Source organism: Montipora capricornis, chromosome 1, assembly GCF_036669925.1.
Source record: "Montipora capricornis isolate CH-2021 chromosome 1, ASM3666992v2, whole genome shotgun sequence".
Taxonomy (NCBI): Eukaryota; Metazoa; Cnidaria; class Anthozoa; order Scleractinia; family Acroporidae; genus Montipora; species Montipora capricornis.
The window spans coordinates 44,390,464-44,404,897 of NC_090883.1; the positions used below are offsets into that span (position 1 = coordinate 44,390,464).

The window sequence follows — 14,434 nt, forward strand, 5'->3', positions numbered from 1 at the left end:
CAGCAATTAAAAACAAAACTACTAAAAAAAAAAGGAAAATTTAACTTGACTCGAACTTGACTCGTGACTCGAACTTGACTCGGGCTCGAACTTGACTCGTGCTACGATCAAACTCGACCCTTGAGCTGCAAAGCTTTGATTTTTATCGTGGATTAATAAAGGTTATGTAATATGTTATGTCACTGTACTAATATCTTTTTAAGAAAGAGACCTACCTTTCTAAAGACAAAAGATGAAGAAACGACTTCCAGACGACAACTTGAACCTCGCACGGTGTATTTATCTTCCCAATATGGCTACATAATTCGTTATCGAGTCGGTAAAACTCGGTAGCATTTCTAAAATGCTTAATGGAAATGTTTTTTCCGTTCCACGTTGAGCCTTGACTTCTTGGCGTCCATTTTTCCTTTTTAATGCGCAATTGTATCGTGCTATCTAGAATCCCTTCGCACACGTGGTCATTTCTTCCAAAACAAACAGGGCAAAATTGTATTCCTGTTTGATCCTTCGTGAGTCGGATATCCAAAACATCATAGGTTGGTCCGAGGTTAATTTCGACCCAATAACGTCGAAATAGCACAAAAACAAAAAAAGACAGAGCAAAGAGCACAGCAAGACGTACACTTCGGCATCTCTTGGGTATGAAATATGAAAACACAACACGCGACATTGCGCAGAAAGTCAAGATCGAAAGGTTATTAATTAACGTGTCAGTTTTACGCGAGAAATTGTGAATATGTCACCAAACCAGATGGATGCTTGCATTTTGTGGCTGAGGTTTTTTTGAATGCAACGTGCTTAAGTAATACTCGGAAAAAATGGCTTAATTAAGCCCGAAATCTATAAATAATTTCGACTTTCTCATCCCGTAATGAGAAGGAAATGAGCCCTAACATGTATTCACAGCAATTTCAACCAGGCGTGTCATTGTTGAAATCGAGGCTGTGGTTTGCAAACACCTGTCCCTTGCTGTTACTGGTAGTAGACTGCTGAATTGGCCTTTGGCGGCGCGATTTGTTTGAAATCATGCAATAAACAATGGCTACATACTCATCACAGGCAATTCCTGGAGTTAGAGAATCAACTAGAGAAGGCAGCGGTGGGGAAGATGATAACGAAGAAATTTTAGATCCCAGAGTGAAGGTTAGTATCCGATCTCGAGATTGTGAATGTGCCAGCGAAAAAAACAACGTCATAAATTGCGGCAAGTTTCGATCAAAGATTACATGTGCGAAGCCACCTTTTGTGATGTTAATAACAAAATTGCTAGTTTCTTTCTTTTCTTTCAATCAAAACAGTGATGTCATATTACATATTTTTCTTAGGAAGAGCTCGATCGTTTGAACTCCTCAACAGTAGAAATTAATCGTTTGGAGCAAGATCTTGAGGTAAGCTCACATAAACTTATAATTATACAATGTAAGCCTTACATGCAATTACATCCAAAGGTCTTGATTTTTTCAGGAAATCCGACTGCTTTAAAAATACAGGCCCAGGATTCCCGTAGCTGCCTAATTAAGCAGAAATTAAACTTCAACAGGGTTATTGCTTTCTGCCAATACACATAAGAAACAACATAACAATTTAAAAGGTTCTATCAAGTTACGCATGTGCACAACCAATCTTAGGAGACTTGCTGTTTTCCTTAAACCAAATTAGCACTCTTAAATTTTGGGTTATAAAACTTCAGAATACCTACAGAATCCTTTTTGTGACCACAGTTATTATAGGAATAAGAGTAACATTCAGTAACAATAGAGCGGTTTTCAATTGAGTGTCGAAAGTAATTAGATAATTACTTCGGTTTATGATTACTTCAATCAGTGATTGGTTCAAAGTTCTCGTGCCATTTTTTCAACCAATCAGAAGTAAAACCAAAACCAATCATGGCTCGTGCGTGCACATTTTCCCGCGGTTTATGTCAGCTACGTGTAATTACTTCGAGTTTTGATTGGTTTACTGGATTGCCTCTGTCCTTTTTGATTGGCCAAAGTAATTCCTTTGGTTTTGGTTTTACGACACTCAATTGAAACTCGCTCTAACAAAAATTACTTGCTGTATTTTAACAATCAGTCCCGGGTTGCTTGAAGCATGGTTAGCGCTAACCGGTGTTAAATACCATGGAAACCCGTAGGTTTTGATACCTCTTAACCAATGATTAGCGCTAATCAGGCTTCAACCAACTGGCCCCAGGGGTTTCAATGAAATTTGTAGTTGATGGCTGGTTTGGGTAGAGTAACTGAATTTTGTCATTGTCAAAAAGAATTTTCTTTTAGGTTTGAAAGAAGCTGCCTTTAATTTTTTCAATTTAGGGAAAAAAGTAGCCAAAAGTGGCGGCTGCTTCACGCAAAGATCTCTGTAGCATTTGGAATTCTCTGAGCTGAGCAGCCGACACTTTTCATCGTCTTTAAGTCTTTAAGTACCGTAAATCCTCTATTAAGCCCCCCGGGGGGCTTATTTATTTCAAGCATGTTTGAGTGAGGGCTTAATAGAGAGAGGGGCTAATATTTACTGGTAGTAAAAAAAGAAAGAAAGATGCCTCAAGTTTATGTCTCAAACAATGCTTTAGTCTTTTTAGTCTTTGGTATTAAGTGCTCTTTTCCATGAATTTCGTGTCTATGCTTTCCTTGTACCTCTTTACTTTAATTTCCTAAACAGATAAATATTTGCTTCTGCCACCATTGACGAAGGGAGTTTGTCTTTGTTGCTCCAAAGGGGCTCCTACTAATGGCTCTTAGCAGTGATTCTGGAACTTCTCTTCATCATTTCTTCAACTCTAATTTGTCTCTTGATGTTCCTTTTCCAACTGGTGACCAATGCTCTCGTCTTTTGCACACACAAATATGATTGTTACACTAATTTATTCAATAACCACTTGGATGATGCATTTTGATGTGACTCCATTACAACACTTAAAAAAAGTCATTAACACTTAATAGACACCATACTCCAAGGAATCAAGAAAACAATTTATGGTATACTAGACAAGAGGCCGACCTAAGTGAAAAGCAACCCAAAGGCTCCTTTTTCATTAGCTTCTACCATAACTTATGACAGGGGTGGGTGCTACTCCAATCTTGTTGCATGCACAAGTTGTCCCCAGTAATACTGGTACTCATTTTACCCACCACAAATGGATGGAAAGCTGAGTGAACTTTGAAGTGCATTAGCTGGGATTTGAAATCAGAGCACTGAAATGCAGTCTGCGAGAGCTAAAAGAGCTGAGAGAAAAAAAAAAAAACAGAGACAAGAAATTTCATGACACTATTATCATAGTCATTGGCATTAGCTAGTGTAAAGTCTGCTATTGGTTTAAATGCCTTGATGGGAAGTATGAAGATGTTCTTTTGTGCCTTGTGTCAATAGTTATTTCAACCGCCTCTGCTGTTGTGACAAAGCCCTTGCCAAACAACTATGCAAAATGTTGATTCTTTTAGGAACTACAGGCTGCATTCAGACAAACACTAACGGAATCTGCATATGTTCTAAAGAGTCAAGCATCATTCTTAGGAAAGTGCATCAATCATGCAAGGCCATATTATGATGCAGTGCGCAAGGCAAAACAGGTAGTGTATGAAGTTAATTTACGTGTAGGAAGGAAGGGGACAGTAAATGTGCTTTATACCTTATAATCACAGTATGGTACCTTTGTAAAAAAAGTAAATATAAAGAGTTTTATGTCGTTTTGCTGGCTGGGTTTCCTTTTTTTTTTTACCTTTGTTATTTTTCACCATCCATGGTGAAGGGTTACCCCCTTTGAAGATTATGAATTATTATTTAGATGATGAAAAACTGCGACCGACCTTCAGCCTCGGACAGCATTTTCAAGACTGAGGTCACAGTTTTTCACTTTATTACATGTATGTGACTACCGGTAGATCCGTGAGTGCGCAAGATGAGCCAAAACCCGCACTGTGAATGGCTACCTGAGCGGGCAATATGGAGCTATCTTGCCCGCTCAGGATTTCTCACTTGGTCCCGCATAGTCAAAGATCATTTTTTTGGTATTTTACCCCATATAATAAATCCTTTATTGACTTTGCCTTGGTCCATAAACATGCAAAAAAGAACTTGGCCAATATTCTCACACTTGGTCGATAACCCATAATACATTGACCGACCCTATAAACCCATTCACACCTAGGACGTTCTAGAACACCCCCCACCCCCATTGTTGACAAGTAAAATCGTCTGGCGTTAGACAGAGTAAAATATATTAAGTCTCACTCCAAGGGGTCAATGGGTTAACCCATTGACTCCCAGGGGTTCCCCATTGACAAGTAAAATTGTCTGGGCGGTTTAGGCCGGTTTGGACGTCAAAGGGTTAAATAACTTTTTTCCAAGAGGGCACTGTGACAAATCCTGCAATCTGATTCGTTCTTGGCACATTACTGTGCTGGGAGCAGAGTTAAGAAAATCCGGACCATGCCAAGAACCAATTATATTGCAGGAATTGTTACTGTGCCATCTTGGGGAAAAATAAGAATGTCTTTTTTTTAATTAGAGATGAGAATCTTGTGTCACAAGATGGTATTGGAGGGTCAGTGTCTACCCACATTCCATGTGTTCTCTGTACCATTGTGTAAATTTCATGATCCCAAAAAACGTAGTTGCAAAAGTTATGCTCATGGTAGTGATCTTATGGAGGCTAGACTTCAGTCAAAGGACAAAACATTAACCTATCGACTCCTGGGGGTTCCCCATTAACGAGTAAAATCGTCTGGCGTTAGAGAAAAATACTAAGTATGGCCAGTTTAGGCTGGCTTAGGGGTGAAAGAGTCAATAATAATAATAATGTTAATAATAATAATAATAATAATAATAATTATTATTATTATTATTATCAATAAAGATTTGGTCAAGCAAAGACTGGCAAAAATTAACTATAAAAACCAATGTTTTGGTGTCTTCATTATCAGTCTTCAGTCTTCCATTGTCAAGGAGAAATAAAAATTACAAAATTTGCGGCAAGGTGTAACAAGAAATTTAACATACAGTGTTTGAAGCTAATTATATAAATACTTTTGCGCGAATTGAATCGCTTTGCACGTTCAGAGTGGGTTTTAGGTCTCACCAAACAATCAAACTTATTTCTACACTTTTTCAGAATGCTAAAATGCCTCAGTAGGACTTTTGGGACTTTGCCGTGCTGTTCATGGTAGTGTTTATATACTGAAGATTTATTTATTTTTTAATTGTTATTTTCTGTAGTCTCAGATAGAGACCCAGAGGGCAGCTTTGAAGTATGAAAGGGCTTGCAGTTCCCACCAGGCTGCCAAGAAAATGCTTGCCATAGCAGAACAGAAGCTAGTTTCCACATCAAAGGAACATAAAGTGTTGGATCCTGCTTGGCAAGAAATGCTGAACCAGGCTGTTCTGAAGGTGATGGAAGCTGATAAAGAGCGCGCGTTGAGTGAAAGAGAACATCTACACACTGCTCGCGCATTCAGTGAAGCGGGGAACAAGGTGTCGGAACTGAGGTCAAAATTAAAATCTGCAATTAACAAATCAAGGTACGTTCCCTCAGTTAGAACAATTGGCTTTGTGCGCTGCTTTGGGTCAGCAGGTCTTACAGGATCTCACCAATCTCAAGGAGGCTACATGGCCAAGTGTTTTTCAGGTACTGGACTGTAAATCCAGAGGTCTTGTGTCCACATCCCACTGGGTAGTCCAAAGTGGTGCTTGTAAATAGCCAAGTGGTCTGCCTGTTTCAAGTTAGGCTGCCATGCAAAACCTCTGTACCTTGTATAGTAACCTCTCACTAGCTCAGCCATGGGACAAATGAATGCCAGCTTTTTTTACTCTCTTGACAAAGACAATGATAGTTAGCTGGGAGAAGTGTCTCGCTTGGTTTGCTTTGTTCTGCGGGTTCCATACCGAGAATCAACAGCTTGTCTGAAGTTTGCTGTTGACTGCATGAGTCTTCTAGTCTGAATACCGTCGTAACCTCCTAGTAATTTGCCACATTTATTCCAAAGATTCTGCGTGTTTTTAACTTCGGGAATCATAAATTGGTGCTGTTTTTGGAGCTTGTTGTTTTGAAGACGGGTAACATGGACTTGGAACTTTACGAATTGCTTATCAATGAAGTCTCGAAGTGGAACTGTACGGGTTATCTCGTATAGCTTTTGATTAGAGATTTTGGAACTATAATCACCATTTTGTGGGTCTTTCTTGGCATATCCTTTGTAAACCATTTTCTTGTACCTCATTACCCCCGGTAGACTCATTAAAGGTATAATCTAGAGAAGCAAGGGTAAAATATGTGCTAGACATTGAACTTTTGCAAAAGAAAAATAATAAAATACTTTCAGGTAAGGTGCACTTTAAGGGCCTATGAAACAAATGATAAAAATAAATATAACAGACTTGAGCCACTGTGCGAGGCACAGCTGAGTATATATTATACGCTTGCCAAAAAGCTGGTCCTTGAAGACGCCTGAAGGCATTCAAAGACGTTAGAGCAATCACAAGACACACTGGTGTGCCCGCTGTCCCACGTGCTCCATGTGATGTGTGGAGGATTATTTTCTTTCCCCGTATTTACCATCTTGAAGAATTGCGGGTGTTGCGAGAAACTGGGAACAATCTTGTGACCAGGTCCCTTTGATGCTCAGAGCACGAACTTACCGCCTCGATAAAACCTTCAACCTGATGAATTTATTCTTAGCTACATCCCTGGGACAAACGATTGCCAGCATCTTTTTCTTACTTACCTTAAGAGGCACATTAAAAAGTAAAATGTAGAGAAGCAAAGGTAAATATATGTTTGATATTTAACTTTTGTTAATTAAGTAAATATTTTGAGGTTACAGCTGTAGTTGCACTTTAAGTACTGGCAACAGAATGGTCACACCTCTTCCGGGGTCAAGGTTCATTTAAATGGTTTCAGCCTTTGAACCGAATGAAGGGAGCATGTTTGTTCAAAACCTAGTTGGTCCTTGCTTTGTTCAGGTGTTCAGAAGTAACCTTAAAATTCATCTTTTTATAAATGCGTTATTTTTCAGGCCTTATTTCGATTTGAAGACGAAGTATGATCAAATTCTTGAGGTAAGAAAAATGAATCTTTGAGGGCAACTAAACACAAAAGTTGGCTCTCTGTATTTAATTCAAACAGAAACCCAGAAGTGTCGATCTGTCTCATTTCGCCTTGGCCTATCAGTTTACTGTATTATCTAAATTTAGAACATGGGTCCCGCCAAATTATGGCCAATCAGATTTGGCCGGATGATTGCAACGCTTCTGATTGGTCTGAAACCAGGAAGCTGCACGAGGGATTGCTCGTGTTTAATGCCAACCTCGTTTCCAGGGTCTCTCTTCTCTGCCTCCTTTGTCCTCAAGGACAAAGGAGGCAGAGAAGAGAGACCCTGGGGACGAGGTTAGCTTAAGGTGGCCGAACACAGTTTTCGCGCGCGCTCTTGCTAACGCAATGCAGCGCGCGCGCAAAGATTGCAAGAAAAATAAACATGGCTTCAATACAGCAATCATTTTATTTGCTCAATACTTCTGCTATCTGTACTATTTTTCCTCATAATTGAACAAAGTGTTTTGATGGTTTTAGTCTTTTATGAGAAATGTATGTTAGAAAAGGTAACGATGCAAAGAACTCTGCAATTCGCCGATATTTCTTTGTTATTGAAAGAACCCAGCTAAATGCAGCTCATGCGTAGTAAGTTAAAAAACTGCGATTGAATGCGAAATAGCTTTCCGCTTGGAAATACGCCTTTTTCTCGAGAACCACTTGTTAAAATGTAACGAAATTTGTCACGAAAATACTCTAGGAAATAAGTAACTGGGGTTTTGAAAAAAAATTGAACTTTAACCGAGGAAATTCTAGATATTCCAGTGAACCTTCAACAAGGGATAATTGAAGATCCCTCTGTCAAATCTTGATTAAAATAGTGTTAACTTGTGAGCATCGTTACCAGCTTGCAAATTATAAAGAAAATCTAACGATCAGATTTTCTGCAAATACACAAAACCGATTTTAAAAGCCTGTCAATATTTATTCATGTTGCCATGGCAATGGCATATACGTCAGCTTAACTATCAAAAAACCAAATTTCGAGTTGTTAACTTGCTTGCCACCATTTTTGGCGAGCAAAGGATGAAGGGATTTAGAGAAAAAGGTAAATGAAACATAGCTATCAAAAACTGTGTTCAGCCACCTTAATTCAAAATCATGGATCGTGCAAGGATCAAAATACTGGCACGTTTTTCCCCGCAGAAATCTTGCAGTAGCCGTCCTAAAAATAGATACTACCGGTAGTACTAGGGAGCTTTACCAACGACGACGGGAACGGCAACAAGAACGTTATTTCAAAACATAAATTCTCGTTATTGTAATCACTTCGCGACTATTCCAAGCTTTTTAACATGACAATGGTGTGGCAGTCCCCCAAGAATGAAACCGATATCAGTCACGCTTTAATTTAGGGGAGAAAATGAAAATTATCTCCAGGTGCTGACATCCTCCATAAATCCTCAAATTCGGTTATTTCACGTTGTTGTTTTACTGACGACGGCAAAGAATTGGACACGTGCAAAACGTGCAAAGGTATTCTTTTTGCCCACTAAATATGCAAATTTGTGAGGTTCTCGTTGCCGTCGCCGTTGTCGTGTTTGTTCTTTATTGGATAAAAGGCGTGTTTCGAAGAGAGGCGTTCACGACGGGTCCGACGGCAATCAGCAATCTTTTCAGAACACTTTGCAAATAGAAAGAACAAAACTAATATAATTTCAACTGTTCAAATCGTTTATTAAAGAGTGGTCGTTTATTAGATCATTTACGATATTTTTGGGAGCATTTTGTGTTTCTCGTGTAAATGCTGTGCATCGGTACGTTTAAGCATTCACAATTGCTAGTCTTGGCTGCTTGTGGTTAAAAGCGAGTGTCAAATTGACTTTTTTATAAAATGCGTTTCTAGACCCACAAGCGACAAGTCGAAGCTACTCAAGAAGGTTTGCAGGAATCCAAGAGAAAATACTCCTCAGCGCTAAAAAACTTGGAAGAAATCAGCGAAGAAATCCACGAAATGAGGAGAAGCCGCGACAGCCTGAACACCATTTTACTTGAACGAGAGGAGGGGTTGGGGCGGAATCTCCCGAGGGTGATCTGTCACATGATACCCAGAGTTCCGCTTCGGAGATCTGGGTCGGGGCCGGTCCAGTCAAGGCAGCGTATGGATTCACAATTGGTTTGGTATCGGCATCAGCTGAGGCTAAAGGCTTAGCTGAAGAACAGACGGATGACTTGCCTGTTGGTGAAAGAGACGAGGATCCTGAAGGGTGCAATTTCTTGGATGAACAACAAAGAGATTTTGCTTGTGAAGATGAAGAGTTACGCGTTGACAAAGACAGTGTTTCCGAGGGTCATCTTAGACAAGAAAAACTTGGCACAGCAGGCGATGAAATGTGCGGAAACACTTTCAAAGGTCCAGATGTATCATGCGGCTCTGAAACCCGCTCAGACGTGGTTTTCCCGGAAAGAGCTTCTGGCAGTGACTATAAAGACGTGAAAGGCGAGGAAATGACAGAGGATGATTTGACTGGTTCACAATTTACGGGTACCGAAGAGGAGGTTACTAGAGTTCCCCTGGGCGATGCTATTGAGACAAGTAACGGAGCCGAACATTCTCTCGGTGAAGGGAGATTAAGTAGTGCTGGTGATAGCTGCGCAGATCATTCGGGCGAGAATGATATTCAAGACTCAGTGGCAGTGGAAGCTCCACTATCTGATCCCCAACCGTGTAACAGAGTAACTGAAGACGAAAGTAATCAGGGCTCCGCCGACAGCGTCACACCGCGCAAGGTTGGCCAAGCTTGCGAAGGAGGTGAAATTAGCGAAGCCATTCCACTCGAGGCATCGGAAGAGAGAGTCCCTGAACAAAGCATTCGGAGAGATGAAAGTGATGTTCGGAATGATGTCGATCAGCGCTCGGTCGACCGCGAGATCTCCGAGGAGACAATCGACGACGCTGGGGGTTTAGAACCCACGGGTTCCGAACAAAATGCTGGCATTGGAGAAACTGGAACGGGGAGTAAGGTACAAAGTGATAGTGATCAAGGTCAAGCGAAAAATACGGTTAAAGAGGGAGAAACTGTGTCTCAAGAACTGGCAACCAAAAATGTTTCGGCGCAGAGCACTGGGAAAGAGGAATCTGAGACGGAGAGGGATATCCAAGATATCTGCTCCCAGTCTCCCGTCGACCTCGAAGCGGTGGACGAATCGGGCTGCTTACCTCAAACAGACGAAACCTCTCCTTGAGAATTGATGAGAACGTAAAAATAGTCTGTTACATGTATCTAAGAACTTTGGGCCGGCGAGTGCGTTTACCCCATACGTCTCTCCTCAAGATTTTACTTTAACAGCATTGCAATAAAGTTATTATAAAGTTTGGGAGTTTAAGCAAGGACCGCGGCGACGGCAAGGTTACAAACAGCTCTTGCCTTACTTTGTGAAACAATGTTGGAAAAACTTTCACAACAATCCAGTTGTGGGATATATGCTTCGCCCATATTGTTCAACGTTACAATTAGAAAGAAAGGAAAATGCAAAACACTTACGATTACGCAAAGTTGTTTGTCGAAGTGACGTTTTTGGTTTCGTCATCGTTATCATTATCACAGTCGTCGTAATCATCGTAACCAAAAACATTCAATTTTATGATATGACTTTGTCCTGTTAATCAACGGTAGCTTCAAGCACACGTATATTTTTAATATTCGGGGGAAACAGTGTTTTAACGTTAAGTAAAAGCATTATTTATTTTCATGTAAAGCAATGTAAGTCGTGGCTCTGGCCATTACTTATTTAAAGTTATCGAAAACTACCTACTACTACCTATCGTAAACTACCTTCAAAGGACTTCACCCATGTTGCTATTATTCGATTGGCTTTGTTTCCTTGTGGAGTGTTGGGAAATTATTTTAACTTATTTATTTTATAAGTGAGTAGAGTGGGTAGGATTAACATAAGTCCCTTGTTTTACCGTGAAATCCAGATTAGTCAGGTAGGAAGTAATTCGATGTCTTTGATCGATTTTAAGTAAAAAAGTGACCTCGTAGGGGCTATTTCGGAAGGCTGTTTCCAAGTTGGTTAGCCCTAGTTCACATGACTTAAAGTTAACATTACACATGTGTGGAATGTTTATGAATCAGCAGCTCATGAGTTGGAGCGAACAACTGCCCTATATTCCCCTCACGGCGTTTTCACAGACCGATTCATTTTTAGATTGAATTTTCCGCGAATGAGACTCCCGTGGGAGCCTGATGACCAATCACAAGAAACTAACTTGGCGTCATTGCGTCACCGGACCGGAACGGCCTTTCTTTTTCTGAGAGAAAAAGTAGTTTTAAAATAGATCAGTCTGTAAAAATACCGTGACATAGGCTTAGTATGGAAGTTGTTCGCTCCTAGTCACGGGCTCCTATTATGAATAGATTAAAGAATGAAAGTGTCGTGACTTGTGTACATGTACACGATTCGATTAAAGATTAAGAGGAAAAGACGTTCATTTGTAGTTTCTTGTTCAGTTACCCCTTACTCTGGCGCATAGCAACTTACGTCAACCTCGCAAAGTAAAAATATGATCAGTTTATTCAAGTTAGTTGTATATGTAATAGCGGTTCTGCGACTGGTCGATCGATCCGCATCCCTAGTCCCAAACCACCACCTGTCGAAGAACCGCGATGAGAAAACCTGGGACCGTAAGAAGAGAAGCAACGCACGGATTCGAACCCGGGACACATAAATGGCAGGTAAATGCACTCCGGCACCACTTCAGCAAACTCCTCTGTGCGTCTTAATAAAATATTCCAGGAATTCTGATTTTATATAGATCAATCACAGAACAACCTGACAAACCTGGGAAAGACAAACGCACTGTTCGAGCTTTATATTCTTGCACCTAGCCTGGCTCCCTATCGGCTTTTTTGAGAAATTCAACATTAATATTCCTGAAATGACTGCGAATTATCGTGGACTCTCAAAGTACAAACACAAAGGAGTAATACCACTCCTTCCCCTTATTTCAATGTTGAAGGAAAAGTGGTGGGAGGGTTTCTATTCTGGACTCTGGAGTGCTATAAGATTCCCTTGAAACACTTTCCGATTGTCAGGGCAGGGTGGGGGGGGGGGGGGGTGATTGTTCCCTTCATCAAGTGACTGAAAGTTTCAAGGAGATTATCAGCTCAAGATAAGTAGTTAAATGTTGTGGTAGTTAATTTTTTTTTAAAGAATATTAATTTGAAAGGTCTTATCCATTCTTTCTCAAATCCAATTAGATTACAATTATTGCATGAGCGGAAGCTGAACGCGAGAATTAGTTAGTTCTCGTGCCCAGCCTCTGGCGGCTAAGAGCGGCCGGGCGGTGTCACTGATTTCTTTAATGTGGCACTTGACTGTGGTGACGAGCGGGATTGCCAATCGCATACTTTTCGGCTGAATAGTGTAGAGCTATGATATGTTATAATTTTATAGTCGGACAATTTTACTGGGCTTACTGCACCGAAAGAAACCCACAGGCCGCGGGATAAAAATTCGTTTAAGAGGAGCGAAACGGGAACTCGTAACCGCATGACATCGCTGTTTTATAACTGAACACTTCAAACGCTTGCTTAGTTTGCTTCAGCTGAAACTTTATTCAGGTGAGAAATGCCACAAACACCGACGGCGACCAAAACAGAAAGAAAACAAAACAAAGGACAAAATGCGTTAAGATTCGTTTGAAACCCGTACTTAACCCCGAGACATGTTATCAGAGACAGTAGTTGTCACGCAACAAACACTCCGAGGGCAAATAGGTTTTTTTTAAAATAGAAAGTGTTTTACAGATATTTTCACGCATAGGGTAAGAATCTTCTGGCAATTTTTTTTTTCAAGTTCTACCCAACGTCATAATGCAACATTGTATAGTAATATACGATATATGTATAATATATATCCAAACAAAGCTCTTCTCTTCTTATTTTCTGCATTTGTACCAACCTCGTTCCCAGGGTCTCTCTTCTCTGCCTTCTTTGTCGACAAAGGAGGCAGAGAAGAGACACCCTGGGAACGAGGTTGCATTTGTACATGCTTTTCAAAGTTTAAGCGTGCACTCTGAGTGTCTGACAGCTTACAAAGACAAAAGTTCACTGAAGTTAAGCCCTATCGGCGGAGTTGGTATTTGGATGGGTGATCTCAACTCAAAATATACTACCGTCAGAAACGTAGGACCGAAAATTCTACTTTAACGCTCAGAAATGCGAACCAAGCAAAGTACAGATTTTGTTAGCCTGCTTTATGCAAAACAAGTAATGATGCAAAATTAAATAAATATCGATACACAGTTTTTAGGAAGAGCAGAAGGAAGTTTTCAGGAAGTGTCGATCGAGAATAAAATAGTTTGCCATCAGCAACAAAACTTGCGCCATGAAAACAACTTAAATTTTGAACCGAGAATATAAAAAGTTGCCATCAGCGAAAAACATTTTGGGAGCTTTTTGCTACGTTCAATTTTTCTATTGTACTTTTGACTGACATGTAAATCGCAAAATCGAAAGTGACATCGAATTTAGCGGGGGGATCAAGTTACCTTGCATGTTTACTCGCGCAACAAAGAATACATCTGTGTCAAAATGATGGCAAGACACCGGGTTTTTGTTTATGTTAGTTCGTTTTTTTTTTCTTTCAAGTGTTTTAAAGATTGACGATAAATGTGCGAATTCAACACAAACATCACAATCGCCCAACTCCGATGACCATTGTTTCTGCAAAGTCAAAAATTTAGTCTCCTAGGCGAGGTTATTTATCCAGGTAGTTCCATCGTTTTGGAAATAGCAACTGCTTTATTATTCACCAACGTTACTAATTCTTGCCGATTTTGGGGCTCATTTTGTTAAAACTCAAGCACGCTCAAGCACTTGTTTACTTTTGTAAGTTATGCACACGCTGCGGGCCTATTGTCACCACGGACTTACGCTCTTACACTCTTACAACCTGGTGACATAGTGTGTAGTGCTCTTACAGTGCACTACCACAAAAACCAAGCTCACCCACCCGCCCCCCAAGCCTCCTTAAATCGAGATTTTGCATAGATTCTCGTTAAATTCTGGTTATGTTGTTGCTCGCAGCAATTATGCATATACAAACTATTAAAACGAAGGCATCGTGGGTTGATTGGATGTGAGGCACAAAACTTGAAGGCTCTTGTATCTTTTTTCCAACTCCAGGGTCACAATAAGAACGAGATCGACTCCACCTCATTCTGGAATGAGGCAAGGCTTTTTCATTTCCCCCACACCCCACCCCCTTCACATACAGAATGCAACCGCTGGCCAAGGTTTAAGCTTTTCGTGTGCGCGTGCTCCGTATCGTTCCTTTCTTTCCAAGATGTCGAAGAGAGGTAAGGGTGATTGGGGGCAGGCAGTGAAATCGTCGTCCATCGGCTTC

At 40.5% G+C, this 14,434-nt stretch overlaps 1 protein-coding gene and 1 pseudogene across 1 annotated transcript in view; one reads left to right on the forward strand and one right to left on the reverse strand.

Moving 5' to 3' along the window:
* Nucleotides 1-913, reverse strand: part of LOC138045719 (divergent protein kinase domain 2A-like) — a 9,628-nt gene extending 8,715 nt beyond the window's left edge. Inside the window, exon 1 of the mRNA XM_068892312.1 lies at nt 216-913. Within this exon, the coding sequence (XP_068748413.1) occupies nt 216-670 (455 nt within the window). The 5' untranslated portion in view covers nt 671-913. The remainder of the gene's footprint in view (nt 1-215) is intronic.
* On the forward strand, nt 908-11,510 carry LOC138045713 (uro-adherence factor A-like; annotated as a pseudogene).
* The last annotated feature ends 2,924 nt before the right edge of the window (nt 11,511-14,434 follow it).